The 12,681-nt window shown below is 40.2% G+C and overlaps 3 protein-coding genes and 1 non-coding gene across 6 annotated transcripts in view; 3 read left to right on the top strand and 1 right to left on the bottom strand.

Moving 5' to 3' along the window:
* Positions 1 to 334: 334 nt before the first annotated feature.
* On the top strand, positions 335 to 6,644 carry nkrf (NFKB repressing factor). Of its 3 annotated transcripts, none has more exons than XM_072395396.1 (3): positions 335 to 578; positions 2,775 to 2,899; positions 3,264 to 6,644. In XM_072395396.1, the coding sequence occupies exons 2-3, from the start codon at positions 2,809 to 2,811 to the stop codon at positions 5,522 to 5,524; spliced, it is 2,352 nt and encodes a 783-aa protein (XP_072251497.1). In that variant the 5' UTR covers positions 335 to 578; positions 2,775 to 2,808; the 3' UTR covers positions 5,525 to 6,644. The 3 variants fall into 3 exon arrangements, with proteins under 3 accessions (XP_072251497.1, XP_072251496.1, XP_072251495.1); XM_072395395.1 differs by lacking the exon at positions 335 to 578 and adding an exon at positions 2,010 to 2,436; XM_072395394.1 differs by lacking the exon at positions 335 to 578 and having other exon boundaries at positions 2,462 to 2,899.
* Positions 6,245 to 9,784, bottom strand: LOC140317867 (ubiquitin-conjugating enzyme E2 A). The gene is made up of 6 exons (XM_072395397.1): positions 9,594 to 9,784; positions 8,308 to 8,388; positions 8,121 to 8,146; positions 7,785 to 7,874; positions 7,584 to 7,672; positions 6,245 to 7,345 (listed from the first exon to the last, which is right to left on the bottom strand). Exons 1-6 carry the CDS (start codon positions 9,635 to 9,637, stop codon positions 7,217 to 7,219), a joined length of 459 nt encoding a protein of 152 aa, XP_072251498.1. The 5' UTR covers positions 9,638 to 9,784; the 3' UTR covers positions 6,245 to 7,216.
* A 642-nt stretch (positions 9,785 to 10,426) lies between these two features.
* Positions 10,427 to 10,498, top strand: trnae-uuc (transfer RNA glutamic acid (anticodon UUC)). Its single transcript has one exon. It is a non-coding gene; the product is annotated as a tRNA-Glu (tRNA).
* A 528-nt stretch (positions 10,499 to 11,026) lies between these two features.
* The window catches only part of elf1 (E74-like ETS transcription factor 1), a 38,008-nt gene continuing 36,353 nt past the window's right edge, over positions 11,027 to 12,681 (top strand). Inside the window, exon 1 of the mRNA XM_072395393.1 lies at positions 11,027 to 11,409. The gene's annotated coding sequence lies outside the window, so the exon portion shown is untranslated. The remainder of the gene's footprint in view (positions 11,410 to 12,681) is intronic.

Below are 12,681 nucleotides of genomic sequence, written 5' to 3'. Positions count from 1 at the left end.
GTGAATGTCTTTAAGCTTGATTTATAACCACAGTCTCAGAATAAAACGTTCAGATTTACAACAGTGATTGAATATAACTGCAAAATACATCTTTGAGACATAAAAGAGTAGGAGTTCATTAAAACGTTACGCCTTTTCTCATTAAACTATTAATGATGTAGACAGAAAATGATCAGGTCAAACATAATTTATCATTGAGTTTCACATCCTGGGGAAAGAAACTGTTTCTGCTACTAAATCAGTTGGCACAGCAGATACTTTCTGATTTGTTTGCCACACAGCAGCAGGGTGAACAGGCTGGGGTTGGCTTTGTGTTTAACTGTCCTTTTGGCTTTGTGCACACACATCACACCAAAAGGGAATGCTATTCTATTTACTCTAATGATTCTTTTCTTACCTTTTATTTCTGCAATTGCAGTTACGAGGAACTTTAAATACTAAAGATACTGACAGTTACTCTGGATTATAAGACTTCTGGTCAGGTTGAAGTTTGGTGGGTGTGTGGTGGAAATGAGTTTGATTACAACAGGACTATTCCCACCCTAACAGACACAGTCCAGCACACACAACAGGACGAGGTGGGAATCAATCCTGAAACTGCTGAAAAAGTTTAGTGATGTCCCCTTGGGGACATTTTGTTTTGTGTGTGCTGTCTTAGGGTTTAACAGAAAACACTTAAAAAAATAAAATGTTGATAACACCACAATATATCTTAAGTAGTTATCCACAATATCAATGGAATGCCAAAAGATTTTCAGCACTTCAAATGTTTATGCTCATATAAGTAATGCAGCACCACCAGAAACTAACTACAGTATAACTACATTTAGATGACAAAAAGTGATACCACAAACAGCTCTGGCCTTTCAGAGACTCGATCTCCGCGTCATGGAGTCAGTATGTGGTCACACGAAGAGACGAAGATAAGCAGGTGGAATAAATCCAAAGAAGAACTGCAGCAACTTCATCTCACCTGCTCGTCCATTAAAAAGGCGGCACAGAAGTGACATTGTTTTTAAGCCCAAGGAAATCAATCTTATTCCCTTTTTTCCCCATACACTTCCTGTTAATTGAAGAATAAAAGCTACACATAGCACTGTTGTGGAGAAAAATCTTCACAGCAGTAAAGCAGTACAATTTAAAACTTTACTTTTAAATTATGTGAACTCTGTACTTGTTGCAGGATATTTCACACTGTAGCGTTACCACATTAACTTTAGTGAATATTATGTCACTGAAAATGAAACATGAACACATTTTAAGTACTTGGTACAAAATACAAACCACAAAATTTTGAGTTCTACTTTTAAACAAATCAAAAATATTTACTGTGAAAGAAAAAAGTTCAGTATTTAAAGTTATTTAGTTATTTAAAGCCATCTTTTTTTCAACTATAAATATTCAAAGGTGACTCAGGACTTCTCTCTTTTCATCTTATCTGCATCTTGCACTGTACAGTAAACGAACAGTAGGTAATGAAACTATTAAAAAATCTTTCATGATAAAAAGTCAAATTTGTTTGATAGTTAAATGTAAACTAACACCCTCAGAAAATAAATTTAGTTGGAAATTGACAGGCCATATCTTTCGAAGACATATTGGCATCAATGTTCATGTGTACTTTACTGTTGGTGAATTTTCTTTTTCCTTTTTTTTTAACAGATATTATCCAAATTGAGAAATAAATATAATTGACTGTTTAACTATAACCTCTTTGGTCGTCATATACACGGACCCTCTTTTAACTATACTTTCTAATCTAATCTAAATTGATCATCGATTATTTTCTATTTCAATAATTGTTTATTTTTCGTAATTCATTACTGTTAGACTTTAATCCAGATTACATGTTATCCATTATTACATTATCAGAAAATAATTCAAGTTGGTAAATAATGTAATGCAAAAAAAAGAGAAAGAATAGGAAAATAAATAGATTAAACAAAGTCGCACATATATTGAAACAGGAAAAATGATACATTTAAAATTCATTTTAATGAACTCGTGCTTTGACAGCCGCTTGACCCCCGCAAAGCATTCTGGGCCAGTGCGGTATCAGACGCCATGATTTTATTGAACCTGGAACCAGAAAATGGATGCTTCCTGCTAGCTCAATATGTATGTGTTGATTGCGCAGCGTTTTCGTCTGCCCGTCTCAGAGTCCTTTTAAAAAACACAGACCGGCATGTCGGTTCTCTCAAAAATCGCGATAAATCTGGTGGGTTTATAAAACGCCGAGGCTTTCTCTGTTGAATTGGAGCTGGGTTAGCTCCACTGCAAGCTAGGTGGCTAATGCTAGCAGCCTGGACAGGGTTGTCAACGGTTGATAGCTAAAAGATGCTAGCACAATAAATGCAGCCAGTGGAACATAAAGTGCATTGTCTACTCTCAGCTAAATGACAAAAGGACAAGTCAGACCAAAGGCTGCACCTTAAGGTAAGATTACGCCTTAAATCAACTTTTAAGATGACGAGTGTAGCGTTTAGCTTGTTAAACGTGGACACTTCTGAAAGATTAACTCTGTTGGCCTACTGCGTCACTGGTGGCCCGAAATCCAGATGTTTTTCCAGCTTTTATCATCAAACCATTGGAAAATGTTGCAGTGTATGACAACGTGTTATTTACTCACATACTTTGTATGTCGGCAAATATTTGCTGCTGGCAAGTGGTGCCACTGAAGACAGCATGCAGCATTAAGTCATTATGTTCAGATGCTTCGATAGCTCATCCATCGTTATTACAAGGCTGACCCAGATCTTTGGCTTCATTAACAGGTATGGCCTGGATTTGATTTGGACGGTGCTGGTGATGGCAGAAGGGACTGACACTGGCGAAATGCCCTCCTTTGATCCAAGTCCTAGTTCTGAAGCACAAAAGAGACCCTTTTCTTCTGATGGCAGTGAGTGATCTAGGTTGTGTGGCATGTGTTTGCTTTTTCTGTGTGTTGTACCATGAAATATTTCACATGTGTATTCACGACACTGCTGTTAGACACATAAAGTTAAGTTAACAAGCAAATAACTTATTTGGTGAAAGCTACTTTAGATTAAGCTCACAAGCACTATGAATGTTTGGCCATGGTTGTGTAAAGATTAACAAATTTGAGGGCTTATAGTTTTTAACGATCTTTCCTAAAATAAAAATGGAATATTGTCTGATTCTCGGCTTGTTCGGTGCTGTCAACACGCTCATATTACAGTCACCAACCCCCTGAGATTGCAGCCGATTAGTTTGTTTTCTAATATTAGGTTTTGATATTGCAGGAGACGAGCCCATGAGGAAAATGCCTGTGACAAAATTTGGTTCCAGACCTCGATTTGAGCCTGTGCACTTTGTCAGCGGTGGAAGCAGTGGAGGAACCTGCACTGATGAGAAGGAGAACGACAAGGAGCGCAGAAGGAGTGAGTCGTATGGAGCGGGAAAGTGGGACTCGCAGTACTTCTCCTACAGCACCAGCAGCAAAGCGCAGGGCTTCTCCTCCCTTCGGCCTGCATTTGACCGGGTGCCATCATACACGTGTGACTCTTGGGGTTCCCACAGAGATAGAGATAGAGATATTTCTTCAGGTAGCGCCAGTGGACTAAGTTATGGAGGCCATGGGTCATCTTCTAACTTTATGACAAAAACGCAGCAGGACTACACAGCCAAGTATGAAGCCCACAGCTCCTCTTATCATTTAGACTCATATACTCAGCCCCAGAGATATAATGGGTACGGGAGTGGGAGTGGGAGTGGGAGTGGGAGCAGGTCGGTAGGCTGGGATTCGGGACGTCAGGGTTTGGGGTACAGTCATCAGGACAGGCCATCGTCGAGCCGGCCATTTAGCAGAGTCTACAACAGCCCGGGCAGGAGCAGCCCTAAAGTGTTTCAGTCAGGGTCTTCGCAGCCTCATCCAGTATCTCAGTCAGTTTTGGATGAGAAGCAAATGCTAATAGCCAGCGTTGCAAATGCACTGGCTGTTGCCTTCAGGGACCCTGTGCTGATGACGGGAAGTGACTCACCAAACTATAATTTCATGTTAAGCCGCAGCATCCAGGCCTGCAAAACCAACCCTGAGTATGTATATGTCAACCTGAAAGATATTCCTCAGACCGACCTACCGAAGAACAGGAAAGTACCAACAGACGGCTATGCCTGCGAGCTGAGATGTCAGGGTGTGTATCTTGCCACTGGATACTCTGGCAGTAAAAACGGAGCGAGGGACCGGGCCTCTGAACAGGCTGTGAAACTTTTCCTGAAACCAGTGGAGGTTCGTGTTGTGCAGCGTAAATACAGACACTTAATAGTCAACGATATAGTTGTGTGCCAGATACACAACCCGACACCAGCGTTTCTACCTGCACTCCGGAACCCAGAAGATAAGCCGACTCCCAGTTCCAAGGGCCAGTATGAGCCTGACAAATATAAACACTGGACTGAATTTGTAGTTATGGACAATGCTCATGATGCCATCTGCATACTGAACAACTCCGCGGCTTTCAATCGCATGAAGATAGACTATAAGTTTGATCCGCTACCCAACAACAGTTCGTGGCTCTGCAGTGTTTTCTTGCAGGATGAGCTGGTAGCACAGGCGACGGGGACTAAAAAAAGCTCCAAGCATGCGGCAGCTGAAGAAGCAGTGAGAAAACTTCGCATGAACCAAGCACGACGACAGCAGCAACAACAGCAGCAGCAGCAACAATCACAATACTTCAGAGGAAATACTCAGTCAGAGTCTAGTGGAAGTTTTGGGCAGCAGATTGGCAAAAAGAAACATCTGAGTGAGCTGGTAATCTTGGAAAACTCTGACAATGCAATCTGTATAATTAATGACACTGCTCAGTTCAATAAAGTGACTGCTGATTACAAATTCTCAGTTCAGCCAGACCATCGCTGGAGGTGTGAAGTTTACCTAGAAGGACAATATGTCGCAGCAGGAATCGGGCCAAAGAAAATAGTGAAGCACATTGCAGCAAATGAGGCTTTAGCCACCTTGAGACAGACGCAGGCTGTCGTGAAATCCAATCTGAGGAAGGAGGGACACAACGATGCCATATCCCGTTCTCAGATCCTGGCTCGCTCAGGTGAGGAGGCCACAAGGCAGGAGATCAAAGAAGACAACATTGGAAACCAGCTGCTCCGGAAGATGGGCTGGAAAGGTGGTGGACTGGGCCGAGACGGAGAAGGCATCGCAGAACCCATTAGAGTGAAGGAGCAGTTCTCCAGAGAAGGTTTGGGTATGGACACGGATAAAACGGGAACTCAGCTCAGCAAGCGTGACATTGAGGACATCATCCGTAACTATGCCAGTTCGGACCGCCAGGACGACCTTCGGTTCTCCACCGACCTCACCAATGATGAACGCAAGCAGATTCACCAGATAGCTCAGAAATACGGCCTACGGAGCAAGTCATATGGACAGGGACGGCAACGGTTCCTCGTTGTCAGTCGGAAAGTACACAAGGACCAACTTATCGGCCAGCTTTTACAGGAAGGACAGGTGGGTCGATATGAGCTTATCAAACCTCAGGCCTATCACTAAACTGCATGACAAAGAAGGAAAAGAAAAAGACGTTTTCATTGACTTCAACTTCAAAACAAATCACACACTCAAGGGTACGTGTTTATACAAATTCACAAAAAAAAAACAAATAACACGTGATCAGGTATAACTTATGGTTTTTGCATTCCCTCACCACGAGTACTTCAGCTTTATTAGGAGACTGTAGGATGAGTAATCTGTCGTTTGTCTCCAGCCTTTCTTCATCTGAGCTCATTGTCGGCGCTTTGTGGGATCATGTCCTAACAACGCTTCGGTTATTTCACTTATTTTCAAAAGAGGAAATAACTGGGCTTTTTGTACTATTTAATGAACCTGGCAGAAAATGCAGCTTTTTTTGTTTGGAAATATCGTAGACGGTTAACTCGTGAAAGACAAGGATTAGTGCGGCATTAACATCCAACTGTAGCTAAAAGCTCATATCAGTCTCACTGTAGTGATGTGTCTGTATTCAGCAATACTCGCAGTGTTGTTTGCTATGTCAGCACCTGGAGGTCATTCTGTGCATATCAATGCTGAGAAAATCTTCACCTGGAAACTTAACTGTGATCTCTAAGTGTGCGATTGTTTGTTTGTGCGTACAGTTAACCTGTCTGCTTGTTTTCACAGGTGTAATTACTGAATAAATTAAAACTGATTACCGTTAACGGGCTGAGCTTAAGATGGATGTTTTTGTATTTTTGAGTTAATTAAGCAACAGAAGAGTGATGTATATTTATACTTTATTTACAAGAGAATGTACAGTTTGTTATATGGGTTACCAGTGCAAAGTTTTATAATAAGAAAAAGGACACCATCCTATTTTAAACAGTGTAGTCAGATTTTTTTTTTATGATAGCTGAGTTGTAAGATTGTAAAATAGCACAGAAATATTTTCACACAGCCTCAACCCATAAAGACTTGATGCACCCTCTAAATATGGTGACAGGTAAACCCAAATGTTGCTGGTCTAAATGGGTTATACATGTTTGTCATTATGAAACAGTAAAGTCAACTTAAGTTACCAGTAAGGATACAAAATGTCTACTTTCTGGATTTTAAGTGGGACATGTTTACCACTGTAAAACATTTTAAAAGCAAAAGGCATATCTGTACGAGAAAAGCTGAGGAAAGAAAAAGAGACCCCCAAAAGGCATCTGTTGATTTGTCAGATGGATGGATGCCCCAAGCCAGGTTAATTTTCTATTCATCATAGGCTTTCAATAAATGGAAAAAAGGGGTGAGCCCACTGACCAAGAAAGACAAACAGCTTTCTTTTCTGTAGATATAAACTGGCAGTATCCACACAACAAACTAAAGCAAGCACATCCACTTAACTGTAACCACATCATTCAATCAGTTTACTTCATGTATGAATTCATAGGTGGAGTGAAGAGTCAAAACACTGGCTGTCACCTTAAGAAAAAAACAAGTAAACTGTTGGGGCATGTAGCAAGTAACCCAGGTATAACAAGGTACATTAACTTTGAACAAACATCCGCTATTGCCCAACAACAGCATTTGGCAGAAGTGAATGCCACAACACAACAGCATACAAACTTAGCAACAGTAAGGGGACAAATTTACTGAAGGAATTTAAGGTGTGTCATCAAATCTCTATGAGATCTGGTGGTTTCTTGATCGGTGATTTCTTGATTCTGGGCTGGACACTTCAAACTCCAACGATAACAAAGGTCAACAGTCACGCCAACTCTGTTCAACAATAGCAGAAACCCTCTTCTCATACTCCCGTTTGTTTTCCTGGTACAGCTGGGCTGCTTGGCTGTTGGCTGGGCTGTTTGGGTTTGGCTCATCCAGTAAAGACTTTAAATACACAGAGAGCACCACTGGGTTATGTTTCGAATAAACTTTTATGACAGAGCACAATCAGTAAAGGCTAGTGAAGTCATTACATGTGTGAAATAAATGTAATGACTACCCGTTTACAAAGTTGTGTTGATATTTAACCGTTTTTAATCGTTTTACGCATGGGGGTTAACTACATTCATCATCTTTTACGATGCGTAATGTATCAGCTTACGTAAGTGGAGTATTACATTACCTGTATTGAAGTTAAGATTGAAGAGACATCATAGGTTGGACTCCAACGATTCTGAAGTATATCTAAGCATATGCTGCCATCTGCATACACTGCGAAGAGCATTCACAATGTACAGTTTAGACAATTGGTCAGATTTTCTGGGATAAAAAAAAGAAAAAGAAATAACCTCTAACTCTCGTAATCATAACTGTTATTACATACCATTTGGATGAAACATTTTGGAGACAAATCGTACTGTGGGAGGTTTATTTGGATATTCCTCTGTGAATTCAATGGTAAGTTTGAAGGTACCTGAAAGTAGTAAGAAATGACACCATGCAAGTTGAAATGCAGGAACTAAATATAATGGATTACAGTAATAAAGCTAATCAGACTTGTAGTTAAACAGCAAAAGCAGGGAAACAGTTGACAATGTATCAAAGAAAACTTTGAAAATGTCATCACAAATTAATCCTCGAGTAATCCTATTACAGTGTTTGGAAAACAACTAAAGAAATTTTGTAAACAGTAGACATGTAAAGAAATTTTAACACTTACCATCTTCAAAAGGTGTTCCCTCAGGTCTATAAGAGATGTGACAAAAAGGTTACAAATCACCTTGCAAAATTCTCTATGAAAATACCCACAAAGCCAGCATACAAACTATAGCTCTTGATATACTTAATCTGTCCAAAAATGAACGATTACTACAACTTGTCAAGAGTAATTCTTGAGACAGACTTACCCAAAAATGACAGCGTTCCATACCATGATATTGTTTTCTGAAGGGGCTCCACTAACTCCAGCAGGGGGATCCTCTTGCAGCCTGATGGATGAGGGGAAAAACACAATTATATAAAAAAAAAAAATTACACTGATTTTACATAGAGTACAGCATACAGGTAAAAGTCATCACTGTTACACACTGCATTTTTGTGGCATAAATGAAATTAAGCTTCCAGTGAACAATCTGGAAGAAAAATGGGAGCCCTTAGTTCTGCATATAATCCTCGATTGAGCAAAATATCCCCACCCAGGATGAAGTGGGCATATTTTCCACTACCAAGCAGTTAATCAAGACTTACAACTGGGTTGTATACAACAGCACAGTACAAACATGACTTAGACAATATGATTACCAATCAGGAACAATCGCTTTGATTTTGATGCTTTACTACTAAAATTCAGAAGAATGTAATATATGAGGGGAAACTGAACAGTGCCTTCATCCGCTGGGTCATTACAACCACATGCCTGACGAATTATTAGGCTTGAAGTTTAGCTATTTCTTTGTGTTGAAATAACATTGTAAAGACTGATTTTAACCATGGACCAAACGTGTTTGAGACTTCATTGGGCCATCAATACTGTTTAACTGCAGCAAATGTAGAGAAACCATAAGTCGCAGCTGACTGCGCTTAGTATCTGGAGGTGTTTAGTGACTGCATGACAGATGGCTGCTGATCCTCAGTCTTAAGTGATGCTCTATCAAGGCCCGAAGATAGGAGCTCTTTTGATCACTGAGTATTAGGCTAATGTAACCAAACCTTTAGTCTCATTGGCCATTAGTTCATTGACTTGAACTGCATTACCTGTTAAATCTATGTGTCAGAATCATGTACACAGAAAAAACACCTATAGTTTAACAAAAAGGCTGAGGAATTAGGGGTTTTATTATTTACAATAGTAAATAATGTTAGTATAGGCCCTAAAAAGAGCAGCGATCTGAAGTTACACAACCTAAACGTTACAACTCTCGACTGCCCTGCTAACGCCGGTGCCAGCGACCTACCAGTAACGTTAACGTTACTTGCCGATTGCTCACAAGTCATGATCTTGTAAATCCCAGACAAGATCAGCGACATGGGTACAGGACACACACAAACGTTAATAACGTTTATACATCTATATAAACGATTATTTTGTGGTGCTTTAGTAGCTGGGTTTGTATTTAAGCTAACGCTAACAAACTAGCCTAAGGATGCTAACGTTAGCAAATCTACTTCTTACTGTTGTTTTCCTTTCCCTTACCGTTTAAAGTCTCTCATTAAACGTCGTCTTGCTGGAGTTGACATCCTTTTAAACCAGTAGACTAAATTCTTAGCAAAAACGCAAACGACTCTTAAAAAAGAAATATTTCTTAAAGTATTTTAATTTCTCAACCCCTAGTTGGCTAGCCAACGAACGCTACTAGTTTGACAAATATTTGGCTGCCTCTCAGACTATGGGCGCTACCAATCGCACTAGAAAGAGGGAGAAGGGGTCAACTGCCACTTTGTTTGTGAACTGTATTGTTACATAATAACAAACTTCTTTTGAGACTATAAGTAGAATTGTCAAATCTGTATGTTGGTTGTGTAAACTAGTTTAAGCTCGTAATAAATTCAACTTCAGTATTTTTATATTGCGTGAAGGACCCCGTCTCTATACTTGAAACACTCTACTGAAATTACGTCATATGTTTGCACTCATATTTCGTTCGCCCTATAAGCGGTGACTATTCAGATATCTTTAAGGCTTTAGTGCTCTATTCGCCATTATTTGTATAATAAACTTAGTCAATTTACGTCATGTATCATGGTGAAAGCACAGGACTGTTTAACATAGGGGGCTGTCTGGCGTCAATTTACAGTACAGCTGTAGGACCACTAGATGGGGCTCAGGTCCTTGATGTTGTAAGTCATACACCAAAACAAGGAACATTTGTAAAAGTAGCAAGCTACCATGATTGTGTTGAATTAATTGTGCATCGACGTGATGATAAACAGCTTGTTGGGTTGTCAAATCACAATACGCTGACAGACAATACCAGATCTCGGTAATATCACATTTGAATTCAGTTAAGATGCGAGGCGTTTTCACCGTCCCATATGGTCTAGCGGTTAGGATTCCTGGTTTTCACCCAGGCGGCCCGGGTTCGACTCCCGGTATGGGAACAACGTTTTCGATCTTTTCGTCATATAATTTTTGAGTTTGTATAAAACGGTAAATTTACGAAAAGAATACAAAACAAACGAAAAAAAACCTCATCCAATCCACCACTGACTGTGAAACTATATGCAACTGTATGCTGTTTTCTAGCACAGACCCCGCCCGTCGAGGATATCATCTCTTGCCCTCATCTCAGAGGGCTTGGACATTCCCGGAAGATGCCTATTACCGTTGTGCCAACGCTTTCATGAGTGGGCAAACTACTTGCAAACAGCACAACTGACCTTTTTCGTGCGCTAGTTAATTTAAATTAATCGTCTCTAAAGCAGTTAATTGCCTGTAAATGTACACCTGTGAGTGCGTAACGGTTTATAAAAATCCTCTGTCGCTCAATTACCTGTACGTCTAACGGTTATATAGTTTACCAGGGAAAATTCAACAGTTGTGTGACATTACACACGTTTATAACTATATATCGCTACAGTGTGTCATAAGTCGTCTATGTATCATCGCGCAGTCTTTAAAAAAACTGGACTGATGAAGATATCTAACTTTTAGTTCTCCATCTTCTCGCGAGTCCTATTGCTCAACTCTAAACTGTTCTTGACTCCCTTACTACAACTAGGCGTTTTACCAAACTTTGCTGCCGGGCCAATTATTTCCCAGGAAAATGTGACTGCAAGGAATTCCCCACGCATGCATCAGCAGCCTCTGTCGGAGAAAACCACGACCTTGTGTCAGGAAGCACACGAAAGCAGCAGGAGGGTAATCTGAAGAGTGACTGTGCGATGTTGTTTTAGCACCTATCATCAAGGATCATAATGTGTTACAGCGTCGTCGTGTTTAATGAGAACAGACACTAAAACCGCCTTATTGAACCAGGGAATGTGCTACACTGATGACAACTTCTATCAGAGTAAGTCTATTTGGCATTTTAATCCCATGTTTCACTGTGTATGTTTGCCTTCTTGGAGCCAACTAATGTGACTGTGTATACGGCTCAAGTTAGATGGGAGGTTGTGTTGGGGTAATCAATCATTTAATTTTTCTCTCATTTGGCATTTCACGTGAATTCTCAAAACTCTTAAAAGACAATGGTAGGATAAAATACGGGATAAGTGTGGCAGTTATTGAACCAGATGCATTTGAAAGCGCTTAAATATCAATAAGTGTATCAGATTGAAGAAATATGAGAGAAATCATGAGATGTTATTATTAGCCAGTGGATCCCACGACCTGAAGTCGTTGCTTTCCACACTACTCCATATATTACAGTGACTGCTCTTTGTGCCAGGCAGCTGGCATGTGACTTCACTGACAGTGTAAGTGTGCTGAATATCTGCTATTTGTATGATTCATATAGCAGCCACAAGTAATAGAGGGACTCTACTGTAGTTTTGTCTTCATTTGTGTGTTATTAGAGTTCTCATTTTGAGATTATTATGACTTGACTCCAGGTCACCCATTCCACGTCTGTGTCTGGAAAATGAAGAAATTCATAGTCTGTGTTTAACTGGCTGCTTAGAGCTATATCCAAATTAGTATGTCCTCTGCCTCTCACTAGAATTAAGTGATATTACAGCTGAGGTGACTCATTCAAATATTTTCTTAATCATGAATGGCACTAATTCTTCAGCCCATTTATATTTTTAAGTCAGCAATGCCAGGAAACTAGGTATTTTTTTGTTTCTGGGGGGGAGGGTTTAGGCTCTGTGGGGATTTTAGCTATTTTGGTGATTACCTGAAGTATTACAGTCCCTGCTGCAGATAGATTTGTCTCAAAAACATGAAAAACTACAGCAGTCATGGATGACGCACGGTCATGGTTTGCCACTCGTTCCGTGAGGCAGCTTCAGCCTGAAATTGTTGACTGAAATGGGAGAGAACTACTGTGGGAGACTCATTGAGCTGTCGTGGAGGACAAATAAAAATGAATGTTGGCTGAATTTTACAAATATAGGTCTGCAGTCTGTTTTTTTTATACTGTTCATCAACCCTAATCTGTGGGGAGTCTAAATGTTTGCCAGATGTTTACATTTTTGGGTTGAGATGCTTGTATCATGGGACAGACAAACACTGTCTCATTGGTCGGTCAGAGTTGCTCACTTCAGAGCAGGCAGTTGTGACGCAGAGGGAAAGGGAGAGTTACAAGATGTTAGCTTGTCAGTCCCACTAGAGAGAGGACCAG

This window comes from Leuresthes tenuis, unplaced genomic scaffold (assembly GCF_036924035.1).
Source record: "Leuresthes tenuis unplaced genomic scaffold, fLeuTen1.0.hap1 SCAF_11, whole genome shotgun sequence".
Lineage (NCBI taxonomy): Eukaryota > Metazoa > Chordata > Actinopteri > Atheriniformes > Atherinopsidae > Leuresthes > Leuresthes tenuis.
This window is presented reverse-complemented; position numbering and strand designations above follow the sequence as displayed.

Coding starts and splice junctions, on each gene's coding strand:
- nkrf (XM_072395394.1), top strand. CDS start 2,704: ATGTTCAGATGCTTCGATAGCTCATCCATCGTTATTACAAGGCTGACC. Junction 2,900..3,263: donor ACCCTTTTCTTCTGATGGCA/GTGAGTGATCTA, acceptor TTGATATTGCAG/GAGACGAGCCCATGAGGAAA.
- LOC140317867 (XM_072395397.1), bottom strand. CDS start 9,637: ATGTCAACTCCAGCAAGACGACGTTTAATGAGAGACTTTAAACG. Junction 8,147..8,307: donor TGGAACGCTGTCATTTTTGG/GTAAGTCTGTCT, acceptor CATCTCTTATAG/ACCTGAGGGAACACCTTTTG. Junction 7,673..7,784: donor CAAAATGTTTCATCCAAATG/GTATGTAATAAC, acceptor TGCTCTTCGCAG/TGTATGCAGATGGCAGCATA.